This window comes from Apaloderma vittatum, unplaced genomic scaffold (genome assembly GCF_000703405.1).
Source record: "Apaloderma vittatum isolate BGI_N311 unplaced genomic scaffold, ASM70340v1 scaffold11302, whole genome shotgun sequence".
In the NCBI taxonomy this organism is placed as follows: domain Eukaryota; kingdom Metazoa; phylum Chordata; class Aves; order Trogoniformes; family Trogonidae; genus Apaloderma; species Apaloderma vittatum.
The window spans coordinates 27505-50125 of NW_009705311.1; the positions used below are offsets into that span (position 1 = coordinate 27505).

Below are 22621 nucleotides of genomic sequence, written 5' to 3' on the forward strand. Positions count from 1 at the left end.
TCCAGTCAGAAGATGCGGCTCATACTGAGATTTTTGTCTGCAGGAGGATGGTTGCATGTGGCAGTGGATTGGTTACTAGGACTTGGCTTTCAAGCATGATTATTTCTATGATGTATAGAGTTGGATGGCTCATTTTAAATGCGCAGCTTGGAGAAGACTGCCCACCTAGTCTATTACAATTTCATAAGGACTTAAAATCATTTTGCTAGCTGTTCAGCTAATGTAAGTCAAGGTAACGATTCATTTTAAAGGAACTACATCAATTTACACCAGCCGGTCATCTGGCCAATTATATCCTATTGTGATAACGATAGAAAGTGGCAGAATTTAAATCTCTCCTGGCTGTGACAGATGACTGGAAACACTACAGCAATGATGGCTGGGGTTAAAAAATGACAGGCATTGACATGTTCTTGCTCATACACTTGTGATTCTGCTCTCTTTTCCCGTTAGAAAATTTCCAACTTGCCAATTATAGGCAGAAACCACTAGATGCCAGTGTTACCCAGCCATCAGGAAAAGATTTTGTCAGTAACATTAAAAACAACATGAAACCAATGCAGCTAAACCCTCTCACTTGAAATAAAGCTTCTATGTCTTTTCAGCTAAATAAGGCTGCATTAAGGTTTTTGAGATGATTACTCTCCTAAAACCAAAGGCACTAAATTGATGTACATTGACAGAAAACCATCCCAAAACAAACTGATTGCAGGATGCGTTTCCATCAAAACCCCAGATAGACACACAAAAGCTGCTGTGTTGCTTTCAAGACTGTGTGGATTACACCTAGGATCATAAGGTAGAGACACAGTTTGCATTTTGCCAAGTACCTGCAGCTCAGATATACAGCATGACCAGCGTTTCATTGCTAGACAGACATTTTGCAGGAAAATCTTGGTTCAAATCAAGTTGGAAATCGTATTCCAAGGGTTTGACCCATTGGTATGTATCTGCGTTTTCATATGGGCTCATTTCTAGCATTGTCATGTTCCTCTTAAAGCTTTTCCTGCTAAAAGAAACAAAAAACCTCTATTTAAGGAACTGGATGAGCTAGAGATAGCTGATTGCCTGTGCATGGGAGTTGTAAATGCAAATCTCTGTATCTCTGGCTAACCTGCGTACAGCTCATTGGCAAGAGATGAATCTCGCTCACTTAACTGCAGACATCTACAGTGTAACTGCTTACATCCATGACAGTCATCCTGATTTTTCTGATGTGGAGAAACAGTCATTCCTTGGGTATGATTCATCCGGCCTATTTCAGAAACCAAGTTAGCATGAGTTGGACTGCAAAACAAGCTTAGATGATTCAAGAGCTGAAATTTACACTTGAGGCGTCTTAAGTTATGTCAGGTTAATCCTACCTAAGTGAGTTCACAGTGTTTAATTTTTAGTCAAACCTGATGTTTGCTTTTGTTCTTTCCACAGCCATTAGACTTTGAGACAAAAAAGGCATATACCTTTAAAGTTGAGGCCTCCAATCTCCATCTTGACCATCGATTTCACTCAGTGGGTCCGTTCAAAGATACTGCCACTGTGAAGATAAATGTGTTGGACATGGATGAACCCCCAGTTTTCAGCAAACCTGTGTACACGATGGAGGTTTATGAGGATACGCCTGTGGGGACCATTATAGGTGCAGTGACAGCACAAGATCTCGATGCTGGCAGCAGCTCAGTTAGGTAAGAAAGCTTTTCCTCCTTCAGTAACTCTCAGACAACCCAAAGCCCTGCTGACAGTGAGACTCAGTGGCAAAGAGCTTAGTAAGAAGTTACAAAATTTTCCAAGCCTGTCACTGTAACAGATAACTGATGCCCTGATCTGGTGGGAGGTGTCCCTGCCCATGGCAGGAGGGTTGGAACTAGACGATCTTTAAGGTCTCTTCTAACCCAAACCATTCTATGATTTTGAAAAGAGATGCTAGTTTGGGTGGGTTATGTGGAAGAATACATTAAGTGCTGGCAGCTTATTATCATACAAATTGTCTAAGTTACCGTGCGCTGACCTGACTTCAGAAATGGTGTGCTCACACTAAAGATGTAAAACCACTGCTTTTGCCTGCTGTCTGAGGCTTCCACAAAAGCAGCTCTGAAGTACAGTAGTGAAAAGGAAGGTTGCATATGCTACGTCTGTGTTATACCTCAATGGGTGACATTGAGCACTGCCCTTTTCACAAGAACTACTTACTCTGTCTACCTGGCAAAGAACAAATGCTTTGATAAATAATTGCTCCATCTGTCTTGGCTAAGGCTGTGAGGATGTGAGTCGTGACCAATGTGGCTGCGTTCAGCAGACTTAGGCGCAAGTAAAACCCTGCCAGCAAAACCTCTGATTTACCGGTATAGCTTATTTTCCTGAAATAAAAGGGAGAGGGGAGCTGTTATACAAATGTAATATATTGATTTTGCTGATGTATTTCCAGCCACATTAGAAACTATAAAGTGCAGACATTACACATACTTCCAGTACCAATTCATGCTGGACCTGCCAGATTTCAGGAAAGAATTTTTATTCCCAGACTTTCATGACAAATCTTGCAGACATCATGGAAGTCATCAATATTAAATATTAATGTTTATGAAATGAGACTATGATGGAACGGGAGAATGCCACTAGTGTCTACCGAATGCATACACATTCATTATATGACTACAAATTTAAGTTGGACTTTTTAAAACCATGTTTATTAACTCTGTATTTTGACTCGGTACTTATATCATCAAAATGTACAATAAACATACTAGATGTTAAGTTTTAATAATATGCAAAAATTCAACATGTCACAGTAATTGTTTAGCTCCTGGTTCATTCCCTGTTAATTTTTTGCTTAAAATTGTTACTAGTGTTTTTTTCACTACTTTTTTAAAAATAGAGTGTGCATTTTTTTATCAATCTGTGAAAAATTCTTTCCCTGACAAAACCTTCCCTAATAAAGACTGAAGTGGGAACCTTTTCCTGTGCTGGTAGCATGTGAAAATAACCCCAGTGAAGTCTGTATTCTCTTGAAAACCATACTTTCCTATAACCAGATAGCAAGCCTTTAATCATATTGTTGAGTAGTTTTCATAGGACAGAAAAATCATTTGAATGTATAACCCCTCCTCATTGAGAGTTCTCTATCTCACAAATCCTCCTAGGAGACTCAAGTACTTCAGTTAGTGATCCTACATTTGCAACCATACAAGAAAACTCATCGTCTTACAATAATTTCTCCATACGCTGTGCTCGCTAGCATATTGAATCCTAAGCTCTTTTGTAGTATCCATGTCTAACTTTTTTAACCCTGAAATCAGTACTTGGGTGTCCAAATGTCTATCTACAGTAGAAAAAAAACACAAAACCCCACAAACAAAAAAACAAAACAAACAAGAATATTATAAAATAACCTTACATTTTAGTCTCACTGCTCTACTTGCTGACTCCTTAAACTGACAAACTACAGAAATGCTCCCAGGGTCATTTTTTATGAACTGATTCAGCTGGTTCATGCCCAAGGAGAGACATGAACTCTATCCCAATATTACCAATTTCTCAGAGGGACCCACTCCCACCCAGAATTAAGCCACACATTGAATTTGGAGAGAAATACTTTGCTTTAAGAAGAGGGATGTGTTCCGGTAGGCCAGCTGACATGCTTGGAAGATTAAACTGGAAATGTCTCCCTGCAGCTCTCTTCTAGTTTTGTAAGATCACTTATTTCTATCAATTTTCATGTTTCCGTCCTGAAATCTATTTCTTGGCTCTTGTTTACCTAAGGATATATTTGATTCTCTGTATTCAGCTTGATCTCCAGCTCTTTGAATTTGATGATAAGATTCTTATTAATTTATTGGAGATCTGACAATGCTTTTATGCTCTGGAAGAACACTGTTGTATCCAAATGCTGACTAGTCCAAGCAGAAAAAGAAATTATCTGTAGTTGTTAGTTACTGACGTATTAATATTCAATACTCCGTAAGTTTCATATCCTCTAACTGAAAAAAGAAAAAGTACATGACCAGAAGTTAGAAAAGCATAAATTAGCTTGAAAAAGTTTCATGTGATTACAACCTTTTAATGTGTCTCAACTAATTATGCTCATCCAGCTGTTTGAAATCTGTATTGAGGTAAAGAATGGCTCCATCAATTCCATTGCATTTTAAAGGAAGATTGCGAGCATCTTCTGAGTAAACATGCTCTCTAAACAAACATGGAAAAGCAAGTAATGTTCTTTGAGGCAACAGCCCATACAATTTGCTGGGTGGCACGGTTTCTCTACAAATTCATTCATTTTCTCTGAAATGTTTTCCTAAAGCAGTTTGGCCATTAAGAAGTCCATTACAACAACAACAAAAATCAACAACCTGTCAAACAATAGAGACTGGGATAAAAGACCAATCTGCACTGCACGCAACAGAAGGCAAAACCCTGGAGAACAAAGCAGGCTAGAACAGCTCACATGAAAGGAAGCAGTGCTAGTCACAGCAGCTAAATCCATGTTATCAGACAAAAACTTTTGCTCTGTTGTGTTAGACGTCTCAGGAAGGGGGAGATAACGGCTAAGAATGAAGAGTGGATTCAGCTGTTAGTAAAAGAAAAATATTTTGCCAGAAGCCATTGAAAATGGTGAGGTTTGTTTTTCTTTTTTTCTCCTGTTGCTAGAATCAAGTTTTTGGACATGCCAAAAATTTTAAGAGGTTTGTTTTGTAGGATGATACTTGTTAGAGATGTTGAAACAAAAGTGCACAGAGCACACATTCAGTAAGAAACGGGAAAACAGGCACAAGGAGAAAAGGGGCTGCAGATATTTAACACCTGCAAGGGTGACTGGCTTGGAAGCTGTTTTGGAACATTACCTGAGCACACCTAATTTTCTAACTGTGTTAAATCTGGAGTTTATGTGTCTCAGAAGAGCTGTTTTGCCTATTCCCATTTTATCCATAATGCCACAAGAAATGCTCAGCATAAATGTTAAGATGAAGTCTTATGTACTTTGTGGCCATTAAAAATCCCAAAGCACTTCTGAAAAGAACAGTGATCTCATGTTCTTCTCAGACTCCTCTAGTTTATGATGGTTACAAGCTGTCTGGGAGAAAAAAAAAAAATCATATGTGTTGTACTGTATTACAATGTTTGTAATTTGTAAATATGCGAATGGTTTAAGTAAAGATCCTTGGACTTCTGGTACAAGGAATTTTAGCACTTCCTAAAAATTACTTTGATATGTGTCTACACAGCATGAATGTTATAGGCAGAGCTGTCTAAATAACAAGGAAGTGCAAATGGATGGCAAGACTGAGTTATCTGCAATATTTTATAAAACAGCGAGCTTTATCTAACAGTGTGTGTGAAGTTCCGCAACTTTGCACTGACACCTTTGAAGTTGTCAGATTTCCTTGGAGATGATCTTGTGGCATGAAGCATGAAAGGATTATTGTCCCTGATGTGAATCCCAGATATGACTCCAGTTATAATGGGTTTCATATCCTGTGCCACAACACTGCCCTTCAGATCTTCTCTGCTTGACACGGGAGTTTCGCCTTATGAACTGCAAGAACCACTCAAAGCAGGAAAGCTGTGGGGACCAGGCATTTTCATGTCCAAGTCCAGAATCATGAAATTGTGATACTAAAGAAAGAAACAAAGCCATATGTACCAGTCACAGGCCATTCCTCCCCTCAGCATCTTGGGGACAAGACCATATTCCCTGCATATGTTTCCAAAGGAAAAGCCTTGTTTATTCTCTGAACTAGTTCTCAGTGGTCCAGAAAATCTTATGGATAGCTTCGGTTTTCCCACTGCAGTACTTAATCATGTAAAGATCGAGAAAACACAAATACCTGAATCCTTAAACACTTTATCTTAATGTACAAATACAAACAAGATGAATTAAAGTTATATGTGTAAGAGGAAAGCATTTGACCTTCCAATCATGTAAATCTTGTGATTTTTTTTGTGTGCATACATTTTTTGAATTTTCAAATATGCAAAATATATCTTGTGGTTATATACGTACATAGAAAGACTGGGATACCCAGTTCCAGAACCTCAAGCCTCTTCATTTAGTAACAGATCAAGTAATACCTGTTTTTCTGTGTATGGTATCATGCTGGAGAGGAACAAGATGCCAGCTGTTTTTTAGCTGATATGGTGAGTTTTGCACATCTGCTATGTTACCTCCGTTTCTGTCACTCTACTCCATCCCTTGCATTTTACTGGAGTCTCACTCTTTTCAGACCTCTGTTCCACTTTCTGATTTATTGAGGCTAACCAGTTCAAATTTCTGCACCAATACCTCTCAAGTTTGTTCTCTCAGATCTCTTGCTATCTTTTTCAGTCCTCCTACTAGCCCACTGTTTTAATGTATCTCCCTATACTCTAGCAGTATAATACCAGTATCCTATTTCAGTCTTTCTCACACAGCTGTTTTCTGTCTTTTGCCTCCTGAATCGTATCCCGTTAGCTGCATTCATTGGTGTCCTCCTCTACTGCCTTTCTTCTGATGATGACAGACGTATTTTTTGATCTGAGTGGCTTGATATATTTTTTCCTCTTTGTTCCTGTTACTTTGATCTTTTTTTCTAGAACTGTAGAAACTGGGTTTCTATCCCAACATTTCCTCTGAACCCCAAGAGGTATATTTGGCCAACACATTTGCTCTTTCCCCACCAGCCTCCTTAATTTCCAATCTCATTTGGCTCAGTGAGCACTCAGTGACCATGTACACATCAACATCCCCATCCAGCAATGCTGGAAATGATACAGGACAACAAACTGCTGCTTCTTCCTCTTATTTCTCCACAGCTTTCTGACTCTTCCACTGTTTTCTGCTCTGGCTCCTAGACTTTCTCTTCATGACCTCATGAAATCACAGCTTCTATCATCATCTTCCTGTAAGTTTCTCCCCATGTGATCCCATGGACTGCTCTGCCATTCTCTAGGTTTGAATGAGCTGGCCTCTTCCTCAGCAACTGGATGGTTTTAAGGGACTGAACAGAAAGGTGATTTCTCTTCAAATACAAGGCAGAAAAATCTTGATCTTCTGCGTATAAAATGCTTTTCAAAAGGAACTGTTTTCTTGCAGCTTAATGAATTCATGCTCTCAGCAGAGTCACAGCAATTGACTGTATCTCTGCTCTACCTTTACCATGAAGCAAAATGGGTATAACAAATTATTACAGTAATTCCCTTCATAGTAGTTTACTTTAGTATGTTGGCTGAAGAGATCACACATCATTCTTTGGTGGGGAAGGTAAATTTATTGTCACTCATTAGCCCTCTTTTTTTGTCATTCTGGAGCAGATGCAGGCTGCATTTCTGATCTGTGTGAGTTTTTACAGGACTGGCAGGAACACAGAGCAAAGGTGAGTGTTTTCTGGCACAAGTCAGAAAGCCTGCACTAGAGGAAAGTCAGACCTTCCCAAATAAAAGATTGCTAGGATTCATTTGCCATACACAAATCTCCCTAGATCGACTCCTGGAAGCACTTGCAGCATGAAATACTTTTTCCTAAGTCCAGCGAGTCAAAAGCAACTGAAAACAAAGTGTAAAATAGAGCAAGGCCAGTAACCTTTGTTTACAGTCAGTAGTTCATCAACTTACTGTAGCTTGTGAAAAACAGCAAGTGATCTTCAGCTGGCATATGCAATCATATTAAGCTATAAAATGTCAGTCAGGAGTTTAGAATTGAAAGTATGCATTGATCCGAGAAGTTTACGGACTATGGCTTTCAGTGAATGACCTGTTTGTGAGGGAGGTAGATGCTGAAAATCAAGAAGCATGCATTCAGCTACAAGGCAGAAAAGAACAACTTCACAGGAAAAGCTTTCAAATTAATTGAGGATAGCCAAGAAGCCAAAGTGAGGGAAAGGAAAAATATGACCGTAATAGTTATGATTTACCTCAAAACACTTGTACCACCTGGTGAAGTGATTTTACAAAACCAGTTTACATCCCAGAGGCACAAACTGTAATTTTACTTTAGCTCAAATATAGTCTGCCTGATTTTTTATCAAGGGCTCTTATTCCAAATTTCTCCAGCAATGGATTTCACAAGCCTTCTAGAAAGCAACTGTAAGATTAAAACAGAGGTTTCATGGCTGCAGCCATACCACCTCAAGCTGTGAACCTCTCAGGGCCCGGCACTAAGAGAATTATGAAGGGTCAGAACTTAAACCAATATCTAAGAATAACCCATGTGCTACAGGGAAGCGTGTTAGTTGGTTATTGTGCACAGTGGTACATAAAGTCAAACTTGAAACCATCTTCTTAGTATAAAACCAAGCTTCCCAACACTTTTTAGTAAAGACCTTACATGCCTTTCCAGACGAACAACTATTTTAACCATCGCAATGTAGTCAATCCTTTCAATAGCAAACATTGGCTTTACTTACCCATCCTAAAATGCTCAGATCTAAACGCAATCATAAAAAATTATTGCATATAGACTTTGTTATATGCTTTGAGATTTCGGCGGTTTGGGGTATTTTATTATTTTGGGGGGTTTTTTTCTTCCTTTTAGGCTTGTTAATCATCGCAATATAGTCAATCCTTTCAATAGCAAACATTGGCCTGTTAGCAAACATTGGCTTTACTTACCTATCCTAAAATGCTCAGATCTAAACGCAATCATAAAAAATTATTGCATATAGACTTTGTTATATGCTTTGAGATTTCGGCGGTTTGGGGTATTTTATTATTTTGGGGGGTTTTTTTCTTCCTTTTAGGCTTGTTAATGAAGTTTAAACAACAGGAGGGTTGAGACTTCTACAGTTTTGGGGATCTATGTGTTTGTAAGTTTCAGTCATATCTCTAACTGTAGACAAAGAAGATCTCAGATACTTTACTTTTACTATGTCCAGTTCTGGACTTCTCAGTACAGGAGAGGCATGGGCATGCTCAAGAATGTTCAGCAAAGGGCCACAAAGATGCTGAAAGCACTGGAGTATCCCTTCTATGATGAAAGACTGAGAAAAGTGGGTCTGTTCAGCTTGAAGAAGGGAAGGTTCAGTGCAGTCTTAATGCATTATAAATACCTGAAGAGAGGATGCAACAGGACAGAGCCAGGCTCTCTGTTTAGTGGTGCCCGGAGCAGGACCAGAGACAGTGGACACAAAAGATTGAAATGCAGGGAGTTCCCTGTGAACATCAGGAAAAGCTTTAACTGTGAGGATGACAGAGCACTGGCACAGTTTGTCCAGGAAACCTGTGGCAGAGTCTCCTTCCATGGAGATGTTAAAAAAAAACTAGACATGGTCCAGGGCAACTGGCTCTATCTAGCCCTGCTTGAGTATGGGTTTTGGACCAGATGACCTTCAGAGGCTCCCTTCCAACCTCAATCCTTCTGGGATTTCTGTCTTTCTAAGTGTCAAAGTTTAAGGCTGAGCCAGCCACTAAAGTCTGTGAGACACTCTCTCTGATTCCCCTCCACACCCTTCCACAGAAGGATAACAGGAAAACCAAGGAAAGAGACCTTGACATTGAAAAAGAAACTTGAACCAGTTTAATGAAAAAAACCCCAAACATCAACCAACCAAACAAGAAAACCAATACTACTACTAGTAACGAAGATGTCAACCCAAATGCAAATATATACGAGTATGCAAGTATGCTCAAAGATATAAGAGAATATAGTAATATAGAAACCATGCCTTCTGGGTAACAACAAGGTTACGAGCAGAAAAGAAAAGGTCCCAGACTGGACTTGGCAGCAAATAGGAGCACCCAAGCACAGTCCCAATGACAGTTCCAAAAGAAACAGAAAAGGAGCTATGCCCCTCCTACCCAAGGTGGAGGACAGGGGAAGATAACCTGTTCCATCAAATGGTGCTCTTCTGCAGCTTAAAAATATGATAATTGGAACAACAGCAGCACAGAGTGAGATGACAAACATCCACCATCAATCCTCCCATCACAGCAACACTAAGAACCTCAGGTTTCTTCTTTTTGGTGGGCCCTTTTATACTGAGCACCATGGGAAGAAACATTGTGATTGGTCTATTTGGGTAACCTGACCCATCCTCTTCTCCCCACAGGCACAGCTGTCCCCCCTGCCCCACTGTGATTGCCCCCAGTGCCAGGAGCCCCAGAGAGTGTTTGTCCTGAGGCTCTCAAACCAGGGCACTAAGCTGGAACAGAGAGTGTGGCAAACAAAGGTACAGGATTATCTAAGATGTCAAAAAGGAGCAAAGATCATCTAAATACAATGCTGAGGTTTAATGTGTGCAAACACAAGAGACAATAATTAAAAAGACTGCTATCAGCGTTCATATAAATAAGCCTACAGATTTATAGTAACAGGCTATTTTAATCTGAAAATAGTATGGAAGAAACAGCATAAAAATTGCAGCTCAGGTAGGGAGAGAGAAGAACTAATTTTAGAGGCAAATAATGGGACCTGACTTTGCTCAGATCAAACTATCAACATGCAAGGGGGAGCAAGGAGGTGCTTATCCAGCAAATTTTGTCTGGAGCCCTCATGAAATTCATAAAACATTTGAAAAGGTGACTCTATATTTATATTGATCTCTGCAGATTCTGAGTTCATTTATACATGATGCAGAGGACAGAGAGGGAGAGATGAAAAAGGAAAATCCAATGTATCCTGCAATGTCAGAGCTGTTCTGAATAATCTTTAACTTTACGAGTGCTTTAGCAGATCGGCTTCAAAGCAACAATACAGCCTCCAAGTCCTGACTTCAATGTTTCTTCTTGTAGATCGAGCTGACAATCCAAGTGAGTCCCAGCTGACAATCTAAGCAAACGATAAATCGTCTACTGTGTGTGGCAATTTTCTGTAGAATCAGCACAATTGATGTTACTTGCTTTTTCTTTGATTGCCTCAGCATCAGCATTTTACTTTAGCTTTATTCCTGGGGAAAAATATGAGAGATTTGTTCAGATTTTAGTATCCAAAAGATACAGAACAGAGCTAATATTTACATGATGCAAAATCAAAGCAATCTAAGATTACTCTATAGCAGCTATGCTACTTATTGCATTAGCATTTTATCAGGAGACAAAGCATTTCAGGTGGGAACAGAGGCCCAGGAAGTACCTCTCTTTTATCCCGTGTTGTTAGGTCACATGCACCCAAGCACAAAATAAAGTTTCAACTTCAACTGAGGCTGAATAACTAATGGAGTCATCGCATCTGCTTTCCCCTTCTCAGCTTTCTTAAAGGTTGGGGGGCATCCACTGAGACTCATTTGCTCTCTATCTTTGTGTACTCACTCTGCTCATTGCTAGAAATACTGATACACATCCAGACACCCACAGTATGCCCCTTCTCCACCTAAAACCAGCAAAGCAGAAACCCTGCTCTCCTTTTCACTAATCGTGAAATGCGCCCTCCAGTGCCTGGATGCCTCAGTGAATGCTGGTGGCAGGTCCTTCGTGCTGTGGGCAAGATGAAGGTGGCAAAAACCACCCTTTGGCAGCAGGACAACTGTACACCTTTGAAAATCTGGTTGAAAGAGCGTTCACAGCCTATAATATGTGGTGCTGGTGAAGAAAGGGCTTTACTGCTTTCCCACCTTATTAATATTGTCTACTAAGTCTGGAATGAGGGGGTTAAGAAGTCCAACATTCCTCCTACTGCTGCTCAGGCTCCAAACAACTGAGACTTAATTAAACTACAGGACAAAGATTTCCCTCTGCTTGGCTCTTTTGCAGTTCTGCCTGCTCAATGAGGCAGGAAAATTTATGTTAAAACTGAATAAAAACAATGCATTTTCCAAATGACAACAGCTTTTGATAAGATACTCAGCTGGTAATGAGAAATGCAGAGCAGATAATGGAGCTGACTGAGGGGTCCGGTAAGCAAATGAGCAAAACCTTTAAAGGAAGAAAGGGGAGGAAGCACAAGAATTTGTAGACAGGCAGAACTGGCAGTTTGGAAGGCCTGGTAACTGAACTGCAGCACATTTTACTCCCTGTATTGCCTAGCATGTTTTACTAAAATTCTCATGTGAGATTTATAAGGCTTATGAAAAGTTTAACAGCTTCCCTCACTTGACTCTGACCCATCGGTAGAGTCTGGCTATCTGCAGCCACTGCTTCCCTGTTAATTCTGCATAATGGTCAATTTTTCTCTAAAGGAACAAAGCATAATTTGTTTGCGCTGATATTGCTCATTCCAGATCAGATGAACTGCCGACTACTAAGATCACTAATCCTTCATCTTCCCAAATAAAACAGCCATGTATGAAGGACTGTGAACTCAGTCATGTAGTATGCAGAAGATTCAAACTGTGTTATTCGTTCATGTGTAAGTTTGTGTGTTATATAAAAGGCTCGACAATGAGAAGCACAGGACATTTGGACATCTTGAACTCTAACAGCAGCTTTACATCTGTGCTAAGTACCTTCAAAATTCTCTACAAAATCATAAAGAAATATGGCACTTTGAGTGGAATGATGAAGGAATAGTCATTTGGGGGTGTATTTATTTTTAGGTGTGGCAAGTGTGTTGTGGTATAGAATGAAAGACAATTCTGCCACTTAGTTATACAACATTGCCCACACAGGCGTCTTTAATTTTTCCTATCTGTGAATGCTCACCTTGTTGTTTTTCTGTAATTATATGGTAGTAAAGGCACTTAGAGCAAGCTAGACCAACTACATTGGCTGCTCATTTTTTTCATCACATCTGAATATGCAGCCTTGAGACACTGATTTCAAAGCATCACACAAGAGGTAGCTGCCCGTTAATGCAGTTAGTGAAACAGGTTAAGTTAGAAGGCTGCTGAAATCAAACTACCTCTTTATAAACTGGCCCATTTAATTTTAAAAGAAAATTACATTTGAGAGAATGCAGGACTAATACAGATGGGAAGCAGAGAGGGAGGTGAGGGTAGTAGATAATCACTTAACTTGTAAGAGCAGCAGAAGCCCTTCTGTGACTGTGTCTGACTGGGCACTTAGGAGAGATGTTAAGATTTAACAGCAGTAGTTAGAAAGTAGCAAACAGTGGTACTGGCTCCTGTTCACATTTCAGCTAGTTTGCTTTTTTGTTTGTTTGCTGAGTTATTTTTCTTCATTCTTAGTATCCCCCTGGGAAAAAAAAACTAAAGAAAAACGAACAAATAAAACCAAACAACACCAAAATTAATATTGAGATTATGTATCTGCATGGATAGGGCTCTTCTGGGATCAAGCTAGTATCCATGGGATTACCCAAAGGATAAACTCTTGACAGCGGAGCAGTCAAGGTTTCCTTTGATTTGACCTCTAATGCCTCAGCAGCATTCTGCAAATATTCAGCAAAGGTACAGCAAGGTTCTGTACCCATTAAGGGAGGTGGCCTAATAAATTATTTAAACATAAAAAAAAAAGGCAACCTAGCAGAACATCATCTGCCATTTTGGAACATTACCATGTCCTTTACATATTTTGGTTAATGATAGGAAAGTTTTACAGCAAAACTTCAAATGTTATTTTTCTATTATTAGCATTAGAGTTTTCTAATAAGTCTAACAACTCTTACTATGAGTATATCAGATTATGTTTTTATGTAACAGTAGGTAAGTTTGACTGGATTTACTTCCTCCAAACAGAATATCACACTATTAAACCCAAGGTATTAAAACTAGGAGTTCTGCACAAGAGAGATCCTATTTCTTTTCATGATATTAAGAAATTTATCTTTAAAGTCTTTTTATATTAACAGAGTTTTATTCAAGAAAAAGTATTTTTTTATTAAATGTATCTAATATTTTATATCTAATACTTTGTATGCATACAGCACAACAGTTGCTGGGTGTAAAGGGCACTTAAGAAATACAAGGAGTAACACAGGACAACATGAACGATATGCAAAGATTATTGTCTGCTACTGTTAGACAAGTTGCACATTACACCGTATTTCATATCATCATGCTGCACAGAAGACAAAAAGAGAAGGATACTTACTGCTCTTGTATAACCTCATGAGATTACATTTTTAAGTTAACAGAAAACGACAAAGCTCAGAACCAAGGGTAATCTTTAAATCAAATGAAGGTATGAAAAAGAAACTAAAGTAACTTAATACTGATTCAATTGCACCTGCCTTTAAGACTGGAAAGCTAGCCATCCTGTTTAGCCCTAGAAGCAGATAACTCAGATAACTGTATCATTTAGAACAGGAAAATAAAATGCGTTGTTACATCGAATTACACTAGTTTGAACTTAATGAGTTCTCTATGCATGCATGGCTTACAGTGGTCTTGTTTTATTTAAAAAAAAAAAAAATTGCACCTTTAGCAAAACTATGGTAATCACTCCTCAGTCTGAACTAAAATGGAAGATACTTCCAGTAATTAGCAGGAGAGTTCAGCGCTTACATTTGAGAAGAGCAATAAAAAGTATGTATGTATGTACATATGGCGATACGATTTTTTTGAGTTTTACACAATGGTAACTCAGTGAATGGATCATCTTAAGAATTGCAGGAGGAAATTTCCATGGCAGGGCAAGATTTTGGAGGACACAAAATTGTTTGTGTGATTCAACATATTACATTCTCTAACATTTTAATCTCTTTCAGGCTTTAGTTGAAGTCTGAAATTCTTGTTTCTCATTTTAGGAGCGATTTTTCTGTTTCTCTACTTTTTAATAACTACAATCTAAAAAAAATAAACAAACAAACTCTGGTTATATTTTAAAATATTTGGAACTGCACCTTAGAGGAGATTTATAACTGTGGTTATCATGATGATACTGTTTTCTGTTATGTATCAGAGTTTAGCCTTTTACGCAGTCCATCTTTCTATAAATTTCCCTTATTGCACAGTCTCTATTACTTTACCCAGCTTAGTTTTGTAGTATGAAGTGACAGAACTTGTGTCATTCCTCTTGTGTGCAACATAATATACATCACTGCCAGAAAGATTTTGCCGCATAAAATAAATTTTCCCTTTCACAGTTTTGCCACTCCGTTTCTCTGTGTTGAACAAAACAATACCTTTCCTTTCTCAGTGTTTAAAACCTTCAGCTATCTCTAGACCAGTATCATGTCTCTCTTTTTCCATCTCTTACCCAAGCTAAACATATTTTAATTCTATTAATCTTTCCTTATAACTCGGAATACCTAGACCCAAGAGTTTTCCTTGTTTTTCTGTAAAGTCACCTCAATTTGTTGACATCTTTCTAGTGGTGTGATGCCTGGAACAAGATTCTGTTTCAGAGGTGTTATTTTCTTGACAACTAGTTATACGCAGAGATCTATTAATTTCCATCCATAGCACATAGCTATTCTACTCATGAAAATTCCTTTTGACTTTCAGGTAGTCAAATCACACCTAAAGCCTCATCTTTATTCTTCCAGTCCCTCACCCCTTTTGCCACTCATGCTTTAATGTTCCTTTCATCTATTTAATTATATATGTATTGGAATAACAATAAGTAACAATTCCAAAATGAATCTTATTACCTTTCATTTATATTTCTAATCTTTTTAGATTCCTGTCTATTATTTCTGATGTGATTGGTGATATTTAACTGTCCCAAGTTGGCATGAACTCTGAATTTCATTTATCTGCAGTTCAATATTGTAAAAAAATTTAAAGTGAACACAGTTTAAACAATTTAAGGTCATGCAGACAAATAGTAATCTATTGCATTAGAGAAAACTATTGTTTCATCCTCCAGCTTTCTTTGCGACATTTTTCTCCCCTAAACCTAAAGTGTTCTATCTCATTAGGTACCAGATTAAGGAATGTGCAAAGTATGAGTTAAGACAAGTTGAGATATTTTTATAGAGCATCTCTATCAAACAGGTTATTTGTCCTTCTCAAACTAAAACTATTGACAGGAATTTTTGAGGAAATGTTTATTCTGCATAAAGACACAATGATCAGAAGCCATTAACCTTCAAAATCCTAAATTCCCGTTGTGCTGAGCTCATATTGCCACTGCCTTATTTAACTTGAGGATACCTCCTGCAATGAGGTGACAGGTCATTTAATTAAAAAAAAAGAGGAATCATTTAACTCCTTATCTTCGGAAGTCAGACACTTAGCTATTTCTGAGAATCTTGGTCTGCAGCTCTGATATTTTACATGGCACAAAATGTATCCTTCAGTTACAGACAGAAATTACTAGGGTAGCTATCCTTTCCCCCTTGGAAGATCAGCGTTGACTTTGTCCTATGATTGTTGTTGTTCCTACTTCTTCTCATGACCTTTCCCTCTCAAAGTGGAAGTTGTGTGTTCCTGTAAATTCTTTCATTCCCTTAATCATTAAAGATTCATAGTCCAGAGTCACTAATTTTCATATATTAACAATTCATACATATTGCTCATTTGCTTCTTCTCAACAGAACTACTTTCAGTAGCAATTGTCTCAAAGCAGTCAATGTGAAACCTTGCAAGGACATAAAATTAAACTGGTTTCAAGCACCAAAATACACCAACAATTCAGCCTAGACTGAGAAAGTCGCCTTTGGTTCAGTTAACTGAGTTGCCTAAATCAAGACCTACATCATAACCGGCTCCTCAGGTGCCTGCAGGGTGACACAAGCACTCTCAGAGGCGCACTAGTCCATCCGAGAGCTGTAGGCATCTCCTCCTACCACCACTGACCAGCCACAGGAGCTTTCCAGAGCAGCTGGGTGAGGGTGCTGTGCTTGGAAGATCAGAAGGGAATGACGATGCAGCAGAAGAGCACCTTCAGTGAAATTAAACTTAAAAAGAGACCAGGCAGTCAAGAAACTACAGAAAATCAAAAGAAGGATCTTTCCTCTTTCTAATAGGTTCAGTTACAAGGAAGGACATTAAGTACATAATTGAAGTTGGAAAAAAAAAATGTGGGTTGAAAAAGCATAGTTGAAAGCCTAGTTTCTCTTAGAAATTAGACTTCTTTTTATCCCATCATGTCAGGAATTTTCTTACATCTGAAATGCTTCATTCCAGTGATTGGATTTGACAAGCTGTAGTTGGAGTAATAAGGTGCTTTCTAAACTGGAGTTGGCAGCCAAATCATTCAGACTGTACACAGAAGATCTGTGGTTTGGGTTTTCTTAGATTCACCATGTGGGAATACTTAAGGGACACAATAAAAATTGATACCCTGACAAGAATATTTGTCCTGATGTAGGACACATGACGCAGGACAATTCTGTAGCAAATTTAAATGAATGTTTCCGCTCTCTTTTGGGTTTTTTTCTTTGTTTTGTTTTGGTTTGGTTTGGTTTTTGGGGTTTTTTTTAATTCTTTTAGGAGGCTGGTTGCAATTACTGTTCCTGATTTGTGGAACAATAAAACACAGAGAAAGCCAGTCATTAAATATGTTTCTGCTCACTGAATTGGATGATTCCTTTTCAATTTACTCCATCATTTTTCCCTTCCTTTACTCCATCAGATGATTTTCTCGATGCACACTGTTGCAGCAGGAGCAAGTCTGGTCTGAGTGCCTTTCGCTTAGCAGCATCTCTAGGCGTATGATCCTCCCCTCCCCTGCTTAATACAGAACTAGTCACAGAGGGTGTAGAGGAATATCTTTTCTTCACTATTCCTTTCAGCATCATGGACAGTTCAGAGCTCTTTCGCTCATGCTGGCCATCCGTGCACCATACCTATTGTCTATGTTTTAGCCCTTTTTAAGGTTGATCCTTTGGAGTTTTACTTCTGTGGCACTTGGCCTTAATCCTCCCAGTCTAGCTTTAAAGCAATCTTCTCTTCCTCTACACTTATATATGTCTTGTTCATTTCATGGATTGAATTACAGGGCTGTAATATCATCAACAAGCTTTTGAATTTGCATATTCCATTTCAGATGGTCTGAGTTTAACCACATTACCAAGTGCTCCATCTCTTCCTCTTTAGGGTACACTATCAGAAAGAAAGCTTCCTGGAAACAGCTTCATTTTTTTTTCTCTGGATTCCTAAGTCCCTTCCTGTGTCTCGGAGGCAGTGATATGGCAGAGCTACACAAGACTGTTCCTGCTTGTGCTCTTACTTCTTAGGAGGTATGGGTGTATACGGGCAAAGTATTGCAACTCTACTCCTTTAATTAGTCTCTGAGACCTTTTGGTCTAAAATGATGTCAAAGCAGTTAATGTGAGACCTGGATGCTGCTTTTCAGCATGGATGGACGTAGCTGTCAACTACATGAGTACAAGCAAGGATAAATACACTGGAGTGCCTCTGGGCTAGGAACACACAAAAGAGCACTTAGACCTTGATATGACCCAGGTTTCACCATGCCAGCATTGTGCAACTAGCGATTTTTTTTCTAGTACCTCTTGATTCTCTCTTACCTTCTCTACATTGATGACATCCTTTTCAAAAGACACATGAGAGTGCTCCCATTACAAGAACAATCCCATGCTAGAACAATCCGAGCAACCACAACCACCTCATAAGAAGGTGTCCCTATGTTCTTGAAAAGCATAGAACAAAATACTCAGTCCAGTACTTTGCAAGAGTCCTTCTTTGAAGGCAGTAAAACCCTATCAAGAAAACAACAAATCACTGGAGAAATCAATTGAAAAGTAATGGAGAAAACAATAAATTAAGAAAACCAATCAATCATTACAGAAGCTGATTGATACACTGTCCAAGAAGGAAGACACTTGAGTGGACCCGCACTGATGCTGTTAGAAGACATGCCTCTGCAAGATCAGCTAGAAACTATTGCAACATGTCACGAAATGACTTGTGGATTTTCCTGTGTGGGTGTGGAGATAACATGAGAAGGTGGGATGGAAAGCCTACTTCTGCTTTACAGGCACGTGTATCCGAATTATGAAACACAAATAGAAGACAAGAATTTGCCACTAGAAGGAATAATCAAAACGTAAATGGGGGGAATGTAAATGTAGTTAATATCAATCCTGTAAATCAGGTAAATCTGAGGAAGCATGTGTGTATACAAAATGCAATGGAGATTTGAATATGAAACCATAACAGTACAGGTTATTAATTTTCAGGGTAAAACTAGCAAGACTAGAATACTCAGCTGAATTTTGGAAAACAGGAAAAAAAAGGTTATTACCTTGTAAAGGACCTTGTAACTTTCTCCTAAACTCCTACTTTTTGAGCTAAATCCAAGCCACAATATGCCTTCCTCTGCAAGTTTGGGAACAGGTGATGAAACCCCCAGCAAGGTCCAATGTATGGGACACACTCAGCATTGTGTTTAAGCATCAATTAAAAAAAAAAAAAGAAAAAAGATGCTAAGTTATCACATGCTGTTATACGATTCCTGTGTTGCACTGTGTCACCACTGCTGTCACTATCAAGACAGAACAACAAAGAAAGGCTTTGGCAAGGTTTATAAACTTTTGGTGAGGATGGACCCCCCACTTTTCCCACGGCCATCCATGCTAGGTAAGGGAAGTTTTCCCCTCCGCATTTTTAAGACCAAAAAATACATCCCAAGTCCTGAGCTTCAGAACATCCTTAACATCTTGCCACCTCCCATCTATCCTGAGCACGTTGTCATGCATGTTTCCATAGCAGCAGCAGGACAGCTGTCCAGTTCTTTTATTCATGGTATAACAGTCTGAAGCAACTACAGTTGTCTGCTTGACAGCTCAGAGTTCCTGTTATCCTCACAAGGGTGATCTGCTGTCACTCATGTATTCAACAGCGCTCCATCAAGCACTCTGCTATCTTCTGTGCTGCAGCTAGAGTCCACACACTCTTCTCCATTGTCCTCTGCTCTTTGAAAGAATATGAGCCCTCTTTCAGGGGAGTGCTTTGTGAGACCCCCATGAGCTACACGCACATCCTCACCATTTAGCCAGGTTGAATGCAAATTATTCTTGGAGCTCCTAAGCTCCCTGTATGTCTTTCTGAGCACTCTGGATGAGAGTCCTGCAGACTTGACTCTTACCACGTCATAAACTAAATACTTTCATTCTGTCTATTCTATCCTACTTGATGTACAAATATAACTATTCTTGAGAAGAGTGAGACAACGCTGGCAAAGACATATCCACCTGCAATTATCCCACATACCCCCTGCCTTCAATAATATCATCTGAAGTATCTTCCCAGTCCTCTATTGGGAAGAATATTCAGTGAAACATGTAGTTCAAAGTCTCTTCCCTATCAGTGAATATGAACTATATATCAATATCCTGGTGCTCAATATCCTCAGAGCTGCCAGACAGGCCTGTTTGGGTGCTTCTGAAAAATAATACTGCTGTGTCCTATGTCAAAAAGTAAGTTGTCCCTAACTTTTCAAGGAGGGATCTGCATCTTGGGATTAGTGCAGTTACCCATGACCTGTTTTGCGGGTACTCTGAGCAGTCAAACAAACCAACTCCAGTTCCTTCAAACTGCCAGATCATGACTAGAAGATCTAGACAGCTGTCCTAATAGCAGGATTTCAAGAGTGTTCCTCTTTGTGTCACAATCTAACAAGAAATGTCAGGCTTTATGTCCTAGATACCTGGACTTATCTATGGAAAGTTACCGATTTTCTGATTGGAGAACCTTTTCCCCCTTCTTCTATTCTTGAAAGCTTTTTTTTTTCCAAGTAAAAGACAGAGCTTAGGCAATAAAATTGGCTTTAGACATAGACTAACTGTTGCTGTGCTGCTTACAAAGAACCTCACATTGAGCATCAGACGGTATGAAAGGGTACTTTTGGACTGTAAAAGGAAAGTACATTTCTTTTACATTTCATTTGGGCTTCCCCAAAAAGTGGCCTCAGTTTGGGATATCCCAAAAGTTCCCATTCAAAAAACAGCCAGATGGGGTCCCATTCACTCTTTTGCTAAGCTTTACAGATTTACTGAACTGTCTGGGAGCAATACTACCTCTGAAAGGGCTGTCTGTAAGAGAATATTCTGCCAGATATGTTTTTCTGGGTATGGCATATGGATAACCAAGGAAAGGGAGAAGAAAGGCTGCTTGTTTGCAGTTTGTCCTGTATATATTGTAGGCAATGTATCTCTAACATTTACAGAATCATAAAACATGTTGGCTTTAGAAAGGACCTTTAGAGGTTATCTAGTTCAAACTCCCTGCGGTGAGCAGGGACATCTTTAACTACATCAGGTTACTCAGAGCCCCATCAAGCCTGACCTTGAATGTTTCCAGGGATAGGGCCTCCACCACCACTCTGGGCAATTTGTTACTGATTCTCCAGATACAACTAGCCCTTTCAAGCACCTTATCTTTGACCAGGAGGATTGATAAAAATACTAGTTGTACTCCAGATCTCTTCACTGCTCCTCCCAGAACTCTGCAGTCCTTCTGGATGGTTTTCAAACTCCTCCTGTAATATCATTGGTGCCCACATGAAACAACAACAGCAGGTAATAGTGGGCTGGTCAAGGCTTGTTAGTCTATCAGTGTGTCGCAGAGGCACCCACAAAAACAGACAGGGCAGCCACAAAACCCCAAAATTCCTTCTAACTCAAAAACCACCACACGCACCAATAGACAAAGTATATTACAGATTTGGATGCAAGTTGGGAGTTATCACTACCCAACTGAATTTAGGAATTCATGACTATTCCTCTAGAAATATGACCAAAAATGTGCACACACTCATTCAATAAAAGGGGAAAAAAACCCTCTCCCTTAAGGGTACCCAGCAAATCACTCACCCACAGTAGGGCAAGGGCTCTCTCAAGGATATCCAAAATTCACGCTTTTGGGGGATAGTGAGCACTCTCAATCCTGGGAAGTCTCCTTGGACGGTGTCCTGATCCAAGGGGAGGAAGCGTCCCCAACTGCAGACCTGCTACTCTGAGGAGGACTGACTCAAATTGGCTTGCTGGTGCAGCCTCGTCTATAGCTGAGTCAAGTCTGGCTGTGGGCAATTTCCAATTAGCCCAGGAGTCAGTGCACAAAAAAACACGGTAAACAAAGTCATCAGGCCTCAATGGCCGTCATCAGGCCTCAATGGCCATAATCAGGCCTCAATGCCTGTCCTTGCCAGGTCCTTGGAGTAGGTCTGTTATCAAATCTTTTGCAGGGCCTGGTCTCCAGTCTTTTGCAAATTCTGTTGTCTGGGAGGATGCAACTGCCACAAGATGACATCCCTGACACAAGCGCCTGCAAGCAGGCCACCTCTCTAGAGGGCACATTAGGTCAGCACATGGGTATCTTCATTCCTCTCAGAATGAGTCACCTACTATTATCACCCATGACCTTATATAAGGAGCAAACTGAGCTGCCTTGCTTGGCTTCAGTGTCTCCCCTGCTGTGACAGGTCCCTCCTCGTTGATCTGCAGGACAGCAGAATGGTTCTGCAAGGGCACTTCAGGGGAAGCCTCTGCCTCCTGCAGGTCCTTGCTCTCATAAGCCTCCACTCTTCTGCTTTTATTGCTCCCTTTCCCTTCTATGTGTGCTGGTGTGGGAGCTTCTAGCTGCTCGGATGGCTTTTTCTGTGGTGTGTGGGCTTACTGCAGACTGTCCAGCTGTTTGTCTGTGGGCTGTGGGTGCACTGCAGACTGCCTGGAACCAGCGAACTAACTCTGTCTCACCTTCCTGATGCCGTCTTCTCAGTCTCCTGCAGCTCAGCCACCTGGGCACACCTCGTGCATTCAGGCCTGCCACCTGCTCTCACCCCAGGAGAAAGATCTCAGCCCTTCCCACAGCCCCTGGCCTGCACAGCAGCCTCTCCCTTCAGCAGCTCTGCCTGGGCATGGGCATCAGCCATGGCAGGGACAGCTGATGGAGATTCCCCGGCCAGAGCTGCA

General features: G+C 39.9%; 1 protein-coding gene across 1 annotated transcript in view; it reads left to right on the top strand.

The window, feature by feature from the left end:
* The window catches only part of CDH12 (cadherin 12, type 2 (N-cadherin 2)), a gene marked incomplete at its 5' end in the record, with an annotated part of 69625 nt that overhangs the window by 24605 nt on the left and 22399 nt on the right, over window positions 1–22621 (top strand). Inside the window, one exon of the mRNA XM_009865348.1 lies at window positions 1429–1682. Within this exon, the coding sequence (XP_009863650.1) occupies window positions 1429–1682 (254 nt within the window). The remainder of the gene's footprint in view (window positions 1–1428; window positions 1683–22621) is intronic.